Raw genomic sequence first — 15798 nt, forward strand, 5'->3', positions numbered from 1 at the left:
CTGGATGATTGGATACAACAAATGACACTTACCACCCAAATGGCATTTAGTGAAAAGAAATGTTTACAGCAAAGCATTCTATCACTTAGTGACTAAGACTTTTAAAATAAACATGAAGTTCCTTTTAAACAGAAATGGAAAAAAGAACAAACTTCATAAACTTACTGGCAAGACTGTAACATGAAAGTCCCCATCTATGGTTAGATTTGAATCCCACTGACTGCTTATTTCAAATGAAACATTCTAGAAGGACACTCGTTTGAACACATACCACACATTCTCTCTTTTAAGGTAGGATAAATTAATTACAGGCAAAGGGGATATTTTGCACATCAGAACTAATCACCAGAGAGCTCTGAATCCCTAAAGGTGAAAGAATAGGGATTGGCCATATGTGTGTGCCTTTTTCCTTTTTTTTTTTTTTTTGGCAAGGAAGTAAAAATTTATGCAAAACACTGTGCGTCTACCTTCTATAATTAATTTCCCAATGCCTCACCTATACATATTTTAATAATTCCTGATTTATAAGATGGTATCTATAATAAAATTTTCTATTTTCCAACAAATGAAAAGAAGGCAGGTTCACTCCGGCAACAGAGTGTCACACAATATCTGCTTGTCAGGCACCAATTTTTACTTCTTACATGTAAGTTAAAGGATAAGGAATTTATAATGCTGCCTGTGAAGGGAACCACTTTTCATACACAAATGTGATCTTTTTTTTTTTTTCAAAGGGTAATACAACAGTACATTTACATAAACTAATCCAAACAATCTATGTATTTGACAATGGCAAACCTCACACAGACGGCCTATTGTTGGTTTACATCTTGGAGTTCTTTATATTGGCTTGTAGCGCTGCTCTGGCTGTCAAAGGTTTGACTTGGACTCTAAATAAATGGTTATAGAAGTGCTGTGCAGCGATATTGGGCTTCTTTGCAAAAGAAAACCTGCTGTGTATGAATTCAAAAGCTATTAATTTTTCAGTCAAAAATATTCGTGCCTATTTCTTTTAATAAAGAAATACTGTGCTGAGCTACTAAGAGATAATGTTGACTAGTGGTAGAGAATTTTCAATAGAACAGTTAAAAATAAATTTAGTAGGAGGTCCCCTTCAAAGTTATAATTTTCTAGAATGTAAAACATTTTTTAAAAAATACTAATCAGGACAAACCTTCCTTCTCTGCATTTCCCCCATGGCTGCTGTTCCCTGTTTATTGGCTGCTTGAGACTGTTCCTCATGGAGATTCCCAGTGATCCTTTTGTGGTCTATGGAGGCTTAGTACCTGGCAGTCCTCACTGACACTCAGCCCCATCCCTTGCTGAGAGCCCCATGGCGTCTTGTGATTCCTTGTCTAGTTTTACCCATCCTCCTCCCTCCCAGGAGTCCCATGAACCAGAATAACTCCATTCCTAGTGTGCTGAGTCCAGAGATTATTCTATCATTGTATTTAATCCATGGAGGAAACATGAGATAATCTCATTTCTTTCCCTTGTTGCCAGGTGAAAAGATTCAAACACTTCATCCTAGGCAAAACCATTTCCCTGCAAACTACAAACTAAAGTCACCAAAAGATTTTCAGGGAATTTCGCAGAGAAATGGCCCATTGCAAAGTGAGTTGGATAATTTCCGGGTCTTCTTAATTTGCTTAGCTGGGCTCATAATATTCCTAAAATCCTACTTGAAATGAAGCGCTGATAGGAAAAGGGGTTGATAGGAAAAGTACTGAATGTCCTATTGTGGTTTTATTCCTTTCTTTTTGGTAGCCTACAGAGACAGTCCTACAGTCATTTACTGCAAAACACATGGAAACTAAGGACTCCTTCCTAGTAAAAATGGATACGCAAAGTGTTTAATGATTTTATGTCCTATATCTCAGTAATGTGTTCTGTTTCAGACATTAATTTTGTCTGCCAACTGCATCTTGGCAGGCTACCATATTTGCTGGGTTAATAGTCTGACTCCGCTTTATTTCTATCACCATAAATCATACATATATGGGTGTATGTTTGCTTTATTTATAGAAAAAAATCAGTCAAAACAGATAAACCAATACTTTGCCATTATGCTGCATCATTGCATATTGATTAAAATTGCTGGTACTAACTATAGATTGTCAACGCTCAATTAATTTTCACACAGTGACTCCAAGCAAAATCAAATAAAGGCAGTGTACCTTTAAATTTTACAAATCTTAAAATCAAGCAGCAAAGCACTCTCTCCATGTTGAATAATCAGTTGATGCTACCAGAAGATTTTTAGAAATATAAGTATATGAGAAATACAACTGTTAAAGTGATTAATTTATAACAAGGAATGAGGGCCAAGATAGGATTTGGGATCTAGATACCATCCTTCTGCTTTGATATTAACTACCTTGTGCTTGGGAGATAACCTTTTTTTTTCCTTTTAATTTAATTAATTAATTTATTGAAATTTTATTTTTAAATTCCCCATACAATTACAACCCCCTTATTTTGACCTGAATTCCTCCTTTCCCCACCCCCCACCCCCCATAGAGTGTCTCTGGTTCATAGTTGTTTGTTGATTGGGTGATAATCTTGAAGGTCAAATAAAAAGGGAAAAAAGCAAGAAATTCCAGTATACCACATTTGGTCTGCTAACTGTAAAGGACTTTCACTTCAAAGCCTTTAGAAAAATTAGATGCTCTCCGTAATTTAACTTCTAGCTATTTTGACAATATACATCCCCATTATCTGAAAGTATAATGTTCCTTTTTGACACAATTTTTGGACCCAGGAATGTCTAGTTTTTTGCCATAGAAATTCATGATAACAGTTATCTCAGTCACACAAAAAAAGTATAACCTACCAAATTATACTAAATAGGAAGGTTCTGCTTTTGGATAGTGGGGAATATCTGTATTTCCTATTTCTTTTCTCTGTTATAGTTAGACTGGAGTATCCCTCATTCCTTTTCTCATACATCACAGTCTCTTGGCTTATCTAGACTGAAGTGCCTTTTTCTTCTGCCTTTATCATCTGGTTGTCTTCTCTCTCTATTCTCACAATTCAGAAAGGTTGTGTGTGTGTGTGTGTATATTCATTGAGCTCTTTTTTTTTTTTTAAGATTTACTTATTTATTTATACAAGCACTGGGTACAGTCAGAAGCACGGCAGGGTGAGAGAATTCACCAGAGTCAGAGCGGAAGCAGAACAGACAGAAGGACTGAAATACACTGCTGAGGGGAGCAGCGGGCGGCAGGAGAGGTCTGCGCGCCATGTGGGACCCTTTGGCCAGCGGCCAGGGATCGAACCGGCACTGCAGAGGCCGCAGGCAGCTTCGCAGCAAAGCACTCAACCACTGTGCCACCAGGGAGGCCCCTTCATTGAGCTCTTATAACATATGTTAGTACCTTGTTTTAGCATCAATAATTCTGTCGCAAAGAAGAGCTAGTTTGGTTTGGGCCTCATGACCAAAGACCATGTCTGAATCATCTTCCATCTCCCTGAATCCCTAACACCATGTCCTCTTCATAAAGGGTTAACCAGAAACACTTGATTAAACATACTCCAATGCAGTCTATCAAATCAATACTCAAACCTGTCAGCTGTCCTCTTTCCTATCCTTGGGGAGCAGAAGCAGGGAGAACATTCTGTAGGGCTTTTCCCTCTGTGTAGCTCAGTACTTACGGGCTGAGGGGCAGCTTTGGGTTCTGTAGACTTCACATGCAGGTGAGTCATCATGGCTTGCAGGCGTTCTTTGTCTTTTGCAAGCTAGTAAGGAGAAAACGCTTGTTATTTCTTTGAATACAGATGCATTACTATTTTAACATCTAAAATGATACTGATTTCAAATTAAACGATGGCACCATGGTACATGACAAAATCATTTTCATTGCCTAATTGTTTTGAAATCTATATGACCATTGCCAAACTCTAAGTAACTGGAGGTGCCAGTGTGAGATTTCTCAACACAAGATGCATTAGCATTTAACTGGGAAGTTCTAGACCTGCTGGCACCAACGAGTCCCGTGTAACACAGACAGCTAAAAGACAAAACGTGAATCATGCCTATTAACCAATCTTATTCATGAGGAGGCCAAAGGAAAATGAGCTACGTAGCTCAAACTCATAAATTCATCTGTTGTGGTTGTGGAAAAACTCCTAGACAGATGAATACATTTAAGCAAAATTAACTTCATCTTTCTGAAGTGTAGGCAGAGACTAAGACGGTGCCGGCAAGCACCATTAGCTGGGCAGGCTCAGGGGCACGAGGGTGACAGGTTCCCATCTTTCATGAATACAGAAAGAACTTATTCATTTATTCAATAGCAATTACCTACTAAGTACCATTTTCACAAAAATTTAAATCTCCTTATTCTATAGAAAATTATCTTCTGAAGGCAGAGATGTTTCTGATTGGATGTACACAGTAGACACTCATTGGACGGTTTAACATGACAGTTTTGATAGTTCAAGAAATTGGGCTTAGGGGACTTGGAATAATTTCCTCTGTAAAAGAAGGGAGAAAGTATTCCCAAAAGATAAAGGTACAGTTTAGTTGTGGAATTTTCCAGAAACATGTAGAAGAGACAGACATGTGAGAAAGTGGCAGGAGGGAGAAAAGAAGCAGTCTAAGTTCAGTCATGTTATAGGCCGTTTCTCCAAAATAATATCGTAGGATAGGGTGGGATTCATTCCTTCTGTCATTTGATTAACCTTAACTCCTTTAGATATCAATTTTTTTTGTAATTCTAAATTACTCCAAAATAAAAACCGTATCAGACTCACATTTTAAAATAAAGGTGTTTCTAAAGGTGTTTCAGGAATTGGGGGAAGGCAAAGGAAAGGGACAGGGTACAAAGGCCCAAGAGAAAAAGCTCTGAGCTTCTCTTAACTGGATGACTCAGTCTTCAGCCATATCACATTTTCTTTTCTTTTTTTTTTTTTTTTTTTTGCTTTTTATTCCCTTGTGGTTCAGGGAGGAATAAATTAAGAAGAAAAAAAGTCTTACAGTGTTAGCATTTATCTTTTCAACAAACAGGAAATGAAAATGATACCATATTAGGAGCCACTTTATGTTATTCATCCTCTGTTTTTTAGTAAGCTATTGAACAGCCAAACTAAAAGATACTCTAAACACGTAATGCTAAAGGAATTTAGTTTTCCAAAGTGGTTCAGTTCAAACAATGAAATGTTAGCAATGGCATTTTTCTATAGTTATTTGATTTTTATGTAAGTCTTCTAAGTTTTTAGATGCTAAAACTAAAATATTCTTGGATTGAAAAAATGTTTTGTTTTAAAATTATCATGGGGCCTGTATGTCATTCTTTTTAAAACCCAGAAGTAGTCTGCCACACTGAACATTACAAATTAAAGGGTGAGAAGTGACATTTACTGAAGAGTCTGATGAATATTAATTGTGACTTAATTTGGGGGTAAACAATGTTGATGTAGCAATTACAAAGACCAAGTAGAAGCAACTCCAAACCTGCAGCATCAAAAGAAATCACTACCTCTATTTCCCATCTAAACATCTAAACCAAGCTGGCCTTTCACTGGCCAAAGGCAGCCAGGCCATGGTGCACACACACCCCTGGAGTTTGTAACCAGAGCCCCACCAATAACCCTGGTGGTCACTGCTATGGGAATATTTTCTTATTTTTTCATGAGAATATTCACAATTCATCATCTAGTTTGAGAACACCCAAATACCTTATTTTGCCTTAACCTAAACTCTATCATTCTAGTTCTGCTTTACTGTAAAGATGGGCAAGTTTGCAGAAGTAGGTAAAAACCCAAGTTTTGGTTTCTGGTTGATTGGTGCCAACTAGCACGTTAATATATCCTTGGATGCATTATAGATTTTTACTATTAATTAAAGGTCTAATGCTAACACAGTTTTAACATTTTTTTTCAAAAAACCTTCCAAATGTACTTTTTGTTTTCTTAGGCAAAAAGGCTAGATATTCACACCTATTGAAACCACATCCTCTCTCACTACATCGGCTGTCTCGCATTCACAATACTCACTGGCCCTTCAAAAAGCTTTCAGATTCTTTATTGCTTTTTATTCCATGAGCTCACCATCCCCATCAATTGTCACAGCATCCTTTCATTATTATAATAAAGAATACAAACATTCAATATTAGCAAGCATATTCCAGCATCCCTCATAAACTGAATCCCATGAAAAGCAAAGAGAAGGAGGATGAGAAATACAGACCAAAGAGCAACTGAAAATTTGGTTTGCAATTAAGTCTTTTTGGTGTGACCTTAACAGAGAATTACTCTCTAAAACCTTTCCTGATGGTCATAGGAGGAGTACCTGGCATTAAAAGAATGGCAATGGGCCACACATTAGGGGTCTGTGAGTGCCAGGTTTGTTTAAATTAGGAAGTTTGTTCACCAATTTTGTAGATTTAAGGATGTGGCATCACAGTCAAACCCTGCTGGGTTCAAATTCTGGATTTGCGACTCGAATGCATTCTGGAACCTTTTGAAGTATTTAATTTCTCCTTCTAAATATGGAAAGACAATCTCTGAACTTTGAAGGGTTGTTTTGAGGATTAGATAAATTTTTGCACATAAAAAGCTCAGTTAACAGACAGTCTAGTGCTTCATGAATGCTCAAAAAATATCTAATTTTTTTAAAGGACAGTTGAATCAGTCTAGTCTATTTAGACTTCTACTGGCTAAGTCTATATTTGGAATCTGGATCAACATAACAGGACTTCAATTTTGTGTTTGGTCTAACTAGGGAGAGAATTTTAATGTTTTAAAGAATGGAACAGAAAAAGCATAGGAAAGATGAAGCCCATTTCTTAGGGATTTATCTCCTTGGTTCTCACTGTATCTTCCCCTCATTCTAAGCAAATGCATTTTGCCCCCTTGGCTGATATAGGTCATCCCCTCTCCTATTAGCCATACCCTCAAATTAGGTTTTAGATAGCCAGTCTGTGCAATACCGTAACATGGATATTACTCCAGTCCCACTGCTATCTGCCGAAGGCTAGGAGCTTCATTCAACATCTTCAAAGATAAAAACTGAGGAGATTAAACTCATTCTTTTAGCAGAGAAAAGAGAACATGGTTTTGGGTTCATTTAACATAATCATTCTGTATGTTGTCAGGAGGACTAATCATTTTAAGCCCAATTTGGCTGTTCTCACTTGTGAGAAGCAAAATTCTTCTGCAATAAATGAAGGAATTGGGATGTGTAAAAATGCTAGAATTATTGAGGAAGGATGAGAAGAAGGGACCAAATCACTTATTTGATTTCATAGAAGCGATGATTTTTGTGGCTGCTTCAAGTCCTCCAGTGCTGTTCTCAAATTTTATAGTTGGGGAAACAGGTTTTCAGAGTGATCTTACCTGAGGTCATAGAGCTGGGGTGGGGCAGAACTAAAAACAGAATCCTGGAACTGTGATGCCTGGTCTGATTTCCCCACACTGGTGTGATTCTGAGAATCACCTAGGACACTATTAACACAGATCTTTGCCTCTTTTGACCCCCACAACTGAACTATTGATGCAGAATCTCCACAGAAGGGGTGGGGAGGGGCGTGGAATATGTAGTTTTTAGCAGGCACCCAATTTATGAGTAAGCAAGTCTGGATAACTCCCGTACAATGAAGAGCCCCAATTTACTTGACTAAGGTCTCACCAAAACTTGCTAAGCCCAACACTCCAAGGGAGGGACCAGGGTGGTTTTAATAAGGACCCAAGTTTCCAAGTTTCATGAGGTAGGTTTGGCAGACACTACTCTCTTCCATGGACGGAGTATGCCTTAAACAGTAGCTGTCTAGGTTTCCTCAGAAGTTTTGTATACAATGATGATCCAAACAGAACTGGTTGAGGCAGAGTGTATCTAGTTACACAGGTCTCTAAAGTATCTATGATCAAAAGAAGAAAAACAAGAGAAAAAAAAAGGCAGTGACTGGAAGGAGTAGAAGTGAAATTCTTTTACCAAACTGAGTATTTACCAAACAGTTATTTTCAACGCACTTTATCAAACTATAGTTTGTTCCCATGCCTTCAAAACTTGGCACCAATGAAAACTTGTAAACAATTTCTTGAACACCAGCTACAGCTCTCTGAAGGTATGCAACCTATGGCTCATTTCACCCCAATTGAAGAATTTCCCTACTTTCATTGTATTCTGTCACCATCTTAACATTCCTTACATGTTGTTATTAAAGACTCTCTTGACATTTAAAGCAGACACACACTAATACTCACTCATAGTCTAGGAATTCTAATGCTCCCAGAGTTAAGCAGGATTTTAAATTACGAAAAAAAAGTGTCATGGTTTTCAAGGAAGGACATGGAAGTGAGAAACCCAGAAACTCTCTTCTTTTCCTTGGCTCCAATCACAAGGTAGTGGCAATATGAAGCTCTGATGCTACTGGGACTCTGAGCTCATTCAGGGAGAGCCACAGGGCTCTGTGAGGACAATGCTATGAGCAACTGTCCTGAGTATTGCCTTGATGGGGGTAGAAAGGTCCAAAAGGGGTCAGGCCGCAGATGATGTATTTGTGAAAGTGGGCGCCTGGAGTGATTACTAACAGCACCACGAATGGTGGAGTGATCACACAGAATTTGCCTGTAGTCACTCATTTGGGTTAGCTTGATGTCTCCCTCCGCTATGAAAACTTGTGCACTTTTCTCTCGGCTGACACTCTCAGAGCTTGCATTTCCCAAGTGCACATGTTCTAGAAAACTTCAGAGTGATCCCAGCATTGCTGATTTTCAGACTTGCCCTGTTGGCAGTGATTGCTCAGGAGAGGGCTGCATGAGGCCGAGAAGGGCGTGGTGCCATGAACCAAGTGTTAAAATCAGGGATCTGAAATGCCTTTGTATGTGCATGAAACCCGATTTGGCTATGACAACCCCTGGGTAAAAATGTCAGGCTGCAATAAAAGAAGCATGAGCTACAAAGGCTGGGTCGGAATCCTGGACTTTGTTCATTTTTTGCCCTTGGCTTTGAACAAGGTCATTAGACGAGTTTCTAAACTGCGGTTTCCTCATCTGTAAGGACAGGACCAGAGAAAATTACTTCTTTGACTCCAAGAGGCCAATGACTCTTAACATCACTATTGATTTAGTAATATCTTTTCAAAGAACATGAAGAAATATTATATTAAATATGTTCATTAAATGTGAGATATATACTGATTTATTTTCCCTTTTAAAAATAACTTTTGTTCACGGAAGGGTTGTAAAGAGTCAATGAAACCGAGGGTAGGAAGCACACCGAGGACAGAGCCTTGGCATATAGTGCAAGTACAATAAAACTCCCTTTCGAATGGCTGTGGGTTATTCCTCCTTGAGGAAATAATTACAAGCACAACACAGGGCCACAGACAATGGATTCAAACTGATAGAGTAGCCAACTCAGGCCCAATTGCCCAGACTTTTCCCAATTTTGAGACTGAAAATCACTAGTCCCAGGAATCCCTCTTTCCCAGCTAAGAAAACTGTGAAGACTGGTCAAACTACTTCTTGTTGAACACAAGAATTTTTAAGTGAACAATACGTTCTTCGACTAACCTCCCTCACCCTACAATATAGGCAAGTCTTTAAATGACTCTCTAGGACTTGAATGTCTTATAAACTGGGCCTGGTGGTATAGTTAAAGCTGTGCTTGCCCTACCCCTAACAAGGTCACATATTATAGGAAGGAGAGGGCCATCTTAGTTATCTGTATTCAGTGCTTTGAATATAATAAGTGCTTGATTAATAGTGATGGAATGGAAAAAACATGAAAAATTAAAAGGTGCTCACTGCTCTAGCCGCGCCCCCCCCCCCAACCCCCGGCCCAGGTAGATCAACCCCATTAATTTGGTTGGCTCTTCTCCCCCTTAGCTGCTTTCAATATTCACTTTAGAGGATCTCTAGGCTGAGGGTTTAGGAAACACATTCTGAGCCTTGTCCCTTGACACGTGCTAAGTTGTGGACATGACAAAAATGCTCAGTCTCTAAGGATTTTACTCCTTTTCATTCAAAGCCTCCCTTCATACATTGACAACCAAGCAAGGTCACACAGCCTTAGAACAGATTAAAATCTACTTATGTGGTCAGAACAATATAGCTATACCACAAACAGCTAAGCTCACTAAGAGGCAGACTCACTAACACGTAGACCTCAGATGACTGCTCTTATCTGGTAAATACTTTATCCTGTCCCCAAATGGCAATTTGGATTTGGCTGCTGAGACACCTTCTCTTGATTTCTTATCCACAGTTTAATGGCTGAGAGAGCACATCAGCATGTCCCACCTGAGTGAACCCAGGTAACTGGATTTAAGTCTGGTTGACAGTAGGTGCTCAGCTATCAAGAAAGCTTCAAGTACTACCTTACAGTTTTGGCTATCTGGCACTTGGTGTGGGAAATTTTTACTCTCAATGTGTTTCCAGTTCTTGAGTCTCTGCCCTTCTTTCTCTCTGTGTCTGTACGGGTGTACACTTCATGACCTATATAAGATCACACATGCTGATTGTGGGAAATTTTTTCCCTCCTCCAGTTCTACCTCAATTCCTTGTTTGCATTAACACCCAGAACAATCTGTCAGAAGAGAAAATCTAACAGATAAAATCTTCAAATATGTCCTCTGAACTTAAAAATCTATGACCTAAAAGATTTCTGTGGTATCCATCTCTCTTGATGTTAGGTGTCTTAGGTGTGCACAGTATAAGGAGCTCACAAACTTCTTAGGGTTTACAATACCGGGCACCCAGATAATAGCTGAGGTTAATTCCCAGCTATTTCTACTGATAAAATGTCAAAAAAAAATTTGAACTGTCTTCATAATGAAACCCAGTAAGAAATAGTCAAAAAAGGCTCAGAATGCTAATGAATATACCTTTTTGATGCCTTTTCCACTTCAGAGAGGCCAGTGATTGATAGGATGTAACATGGTAACTAAAATTTACCAACCTTTCTTTGCTAACAAACATCCACAGCTAAGAAAACATACATTATAATTTTGATATCTTCTAACAAAAAATTTAAAGATGTGGATGCATCCCACATAGAGCACTGATTAGGCGGGTCTAAGGCAGACCCCATCACTCCTCATCTTGATTTCTGCCTGGTTGTCTGAATGTTCACCATAAGAACCTTTAAAGGTTTTCCATTTGCTTCAATGTACCATTGCACAGATGGCAACAAGAAAAGAAACATCTCACATCTAATTTTTTAGGGAGTTTGTAGTTACAGGATAGAGGCACGAGGGACCTAGGTCAGAGTTAAGGATTCTAAGGTTTAGATTAGGGGGCTGAAAAGCAACAAGGGACAGCACCCAGGAGCCCTTCACTAGTTTTGGTCATGCCTGTTGCTGACTGACTCTGCCGGCCTGAGTTCTCTGGTGGAATCCTTTAGGGCAATTAGAAATCATCAAAATAGTTGAGAGGGGTAGACACAATGAATCTCTAATTAATCAATACTGTGAGGCACAGTTTGGGCTTCCTGGGTGCTAGGGGGAATTTCACCTCCTTCTCCAATGCAATGATTGCCCTTCGGGAACTGTTCAAACCTTATTCTGACTTCCCTATCATGATAAAGTGGTGCAGATGTTTTTCCAACTCAAATTAACAAATGGTAATTTTGTGATATACTTTGAGAGACTTGGAGCATCAGGTACTTCCTGCAATGGGAAATGGTTCAGTCTGTACAGGGAATCTCCTCTAGACAAAGATGCGGTGTGCCACGGGGAGAATGGGGACCTACGCAGTGGGTAAGGAGCTAGAAAGCCTGTGAGCAAAAACACCATTTCAAAGCATTTCCGCTGCTGTATGGGCCTCATTTCCCAAATGTCTCAAGTTCTATGAACACAATGACAGTTGAATAAATTAAAAAGTACATTTCCAGACATAGGTGCAACAAATGGCACAAACAGAATTCTCAAAGTCAAAGAAAAAGGAAGCCTAAAATGAGTTCAGCTTTCAGTGTTACTGTTAACTTGTCCCAGACCCTCAAATGTGCCAGATTTGCAGCCCAAAGACTCTCAAGCTAATCCTTGGGCTTCTCTTACCTCTGTCATAGGGCAAGGGAGTCTTTAAATCTAAAAACCGTTGACATTTTCTTGTGTAGTCTCATCTGATTAAAAATAACTAATGATTAAAATCTGTGTTGGACTGGCATCTGTCTGACATTGCAGCTCTGTTTTGAGCAGGTTTGTGGAATTTTCAAGAACCAATTAATGTTATGCATCACTGTCCAATGAATAGACAGTACTACTGGAAAATTATTTATAATCAAGTTTTCCTTCTAGAACATAAGAACCAAAAGGAAACCCTACCCGTTTTACCCCTTCTTATGCTCTTTCATGGCTCCAGCAAGGTTTGCACTATGAAATTAGGGTCCATGTTGCAAATAAATTTAATGTTGCAAATAAATGAGGATGAATAGATGAGTCTCTCAGCCAGTTTTCCATGCCCACCAAATGGGCAGATGCATGTCATGTGAAGTTGCTACTGGCAATACTTGACACATGTGGTGACTAAATTGGCTTTATACACCAAGGGAAAGAAGGGAGGGGCAGGAAGGGATGAGCAGGTAGCCAGGAACCTAGAAAAACAAGTGGCTAATAATGTCATGCAAATAATTTTTTCTGATCCTCTAGACCAGGGGTTGCTTGGCAAACTTCTGCAAGGGCCAGCCTGATAGTTCATATTTTCAGCTTCGTAGGCCTCAGGGACTCTGCTTCAATTTCTCAACTCTTGTGTTGTAATGCAAAGGCAGCCAGTGGTAATGCCTAATTAAATGGATGGGGCCATGCTCCAATACAACTTTATATTTGGACACTGATAATTGAATTTCATATAATTTATTCTTCTTTTTACTCCATCCTCAATCCCAGTGGCAACCATTCAAAATATAAAAATCTTTCTTAGCGGGTAAGACTGGACCCACAATGTATATATAGTTTGCCAACCCTTGTTCTTGACCTGTAGTATGTTATCACTTTTAACAGTTCTCTCAGGCTTTAGAGATACTGAACCCTTCAGAATTAGTCTGTTCCTTCTTGCAATTTAAAGCAAATTCTCAAGCAAACATATTATTAGGAATATTGCAGGTAATGACCACATAATAACTTCTGGCCTGATGATCTTTGATTTTTTTAACACAAGTTTAACAAACTGCCTTCACTTTGGTTTAGAACTGAAGGCTAAAGGGAATCTCCAAATAAATACAATCCACAAATAATCAAAGCATTAGCTTGCAATACTCCATGGTCAATCCACCAAAAAAATGACACTGAAACTCCCAAGGGATAGCCACTCAATTTACTGATGGTCTCACCTCTTTCTTTCTCCTCCCTCTTTTGTGAAGAGTGAGGAATAATTAACAAAAAAGACACAGTTCCCAAGTCATGAACAAGGGCCCCAATCTCAAATCTGCTGTTTGGAATGATAATTCTGGTGAAGAAATTGTTTCAGGCAATCATTAAGAATTTAATTTTATCAACTAAAGAAATTAATGCATAAACATGTATCACTGTATAAACACAACCACCAATATACCTGATTCAGGTTTAATAATCATAGGGATAGTTCTATTGAATCAAATTTCAATAGAAATTTAAATCTAAGTGAACTTTGGGAATACATAAATACTTTTTTCATGTCAATAAGCATAATAAACTTAAGGATGCGTCCAAAGACATTAAAATTTGGGGTAATTACAATGGTCCCTTTGCCTGTGAGAGTATTCCACTGTCCTAAGTTCATATCTGTAGTCTGAATGGAAAAAAAATATTAACTAACTAAAGAAAATAAGTTTTGAGACATTCTAACTAAAAAAAAAAAAAAAAAAAGAAAGTAATTTGTCATACAAGATGATAACTAATTAAAAAAAAAACAAAAAAACCTTTCAATCCCGAAAAGTCACAACAAAAAGTTTAAGTGTGTTTTGGCTGATTTTTCTCTGCAACTATTTGAAGCTGTAAATGACTTAACTCAGTAAAATTCCAAATGTAATTATCTTCTGTACTTAGCCTAGGGCTCTCCATATATCTCAGCATTGCTGTCTTGCATACAAAATAGGCTTTTCCATGGCTGGTAACAATATAATGTACAACATTGTTTTAATTTAGGCTAACCTCTTGCCTACACTAAACCAGCCAGAGGAAGAAGCCACAGTGAGTCATCAAGCACTCAAAAGCATTTTGGAACTCGATTGCATAAATGGGGTTTGTAGGGTCAGGCTTTTGCAATTGTACATTTTAATAATCTCCATTTCTGACCCAATTTTTACTTTTAGAAACTAATTTTCTATTAATTATACCAAGAATGGAATTATTGTTAAAATATGATGGTTCATCAACAAGTTACATCAGGAAGTGGAACTCATCTTAAAAACGAACCCCCTGTCCCTCACAACTGTGCCCACAGGAAAATCTGCAGATTATATTCAGAGGGCTGTGCCAAATATATTTTGTAAAAATCACATAGATTGTGTGTGTGTGTGTGTGTGTGTGTGTGTGTGTGTGTATATATATATATGAATATATATAGTGTATGTGCATGTATGTATATATATGGGAATGTGTGTGCTTGAATGTGTGTATTTAAAATGTGCGCAATGAACTCTCAATTGCTCTCAGTGACGGCGAAAAGAGAGGGTGATGCAAAATAAGGAATAACTCCTTATCCAGTTTTTATATTAACTTTGGAAAATCTGCTTGAATGTGTGTGTACTTTCCACTCTCACTCACAGTCGCTCTCTCCATTCACTTTCATTCTGTCTTAGTCTTTCACGCCAACTTGTCTTCCTAGCCCAAGGTTAATAATATGAGCAGTGTAGGGAACTTAAAGCAAAACAGATAACCAGAAAGTTTCAAAGGAGAAGAGAGAAGGGAGGGAGAGTAAGAGAGATGGAAAAGCTAAAAGTAGTAACGGAGTTGGCAACACACACATGCACAGAACTTCGAAGTGTCTGAGCAGCAGTTCCAATGAATGAACTGAAGCTGAACTTGCCCAAAGAGTTAAAAATAAAATAAATAAAATAAAAAGTAAAATAAAGGACAACATTAGGTTTTGAATCTTCTACTCAATAATGAGTACACAGGAACTCATTACAGAACACTACAGAAATCTGGAATTTGAGGAATACTGAGGCAATATTAAAAATAAATTTGGTTTTACCTGTAGCTCTAATTGCTGTACAACCTGCATTTGTACTCTACATTGAGCTGTACTTCTATCGTCCAGCGCATGCTCACTGTTGAGATGTCTGCAACAATACATAGAAAATCATTAAGTGAAATGGAGAAACAAAAAGGAAAATATAAGTTACAGGATGTTCAAGCATAAACTAAGCAGCAGGTCTGGTTCACAATAGATAGTAATTTTGTGGGTGGCCTGCCCTCTTCCATCCCCATCATTTAATATTATCATTACATAGAATTTAGTACACTGTTAAAACCAAAATAAATGTCTTTCAGGGAGAAAGTCTTCAGGGCATCTGGAGATAACCATTTACACGCAAGTAAGAAAACGTAAGAAATTAGAAGAGGCAGCATTCAAGACCACCTCAATGGGCAGAAATCTGAGACAGAGTCCACTGGATATTTCAGAAGAGTTTAATTTCTACGGTTCTAAAGTTGAGCATTTGTTCACAAGAAAATTGATTGTAAATCACCGATGACATCTTGATATTGAAGTGGGCTAAACAAGAATGTTAGAAACAGCAAAGAGTAGAAAAGCAACTTTAAAAGTATGAAATCTGAAACACGAACCTACATGTGCAAATTATGTACCAATGAAAGGGAAAAAAATGCAGACAATTATTTAAAAGGAAAACTCTGCCTGGGTTCTTGACTGTTAATG

General features: G+C 38.2%; 1 protein-coding gene across 4 annotated transcripts in view; it reads right to left on the minus strand.

The window, feature by feature from the left end:
* The window catches only part of FOXP1 (forkhead box P1), a 167594-nt gene that overhangs the window by 23391 nt on the left and 128405 nt on the right, over window positions 1-15798 (minus strand). For all 4 annotated transcript variants that reach the window (XM_037492664.2, XM_037492649.2, XM_037492656.2 and 1 more), the window contains 2 exons: window positions 15115-15202; window positions 3655-3738 (listed from right to left, as the gene is read on the minus strand). In XM_037492664.2, coding sequence (XP_037348561.1) covers window positions 3655-3738; window positions 15115-15202 — 172 coding nt within the window. The remainder of the gene's footprint in view (window positions 1-3654; window positions 3739-15114; window positions 15203-15798) is intronic.

Source organism: Talpa occidentalis, unplaced genomic scaffold (genome assembly GCF_014898055.3).
Source record: "Talpa occidentalis isolate TD23 unplaced genomic scaffold, MPIMG_talOcc4v2.1 talOcc4.10, whole genome shotgun sequence".
Taxonomy (NCBI): domain Eukaryota; kingdom Metazoa; phylum Chordata; class Mammalia; order Eulipotyphla; family Talpidae; genus Talpa; species Talpa occidentalis.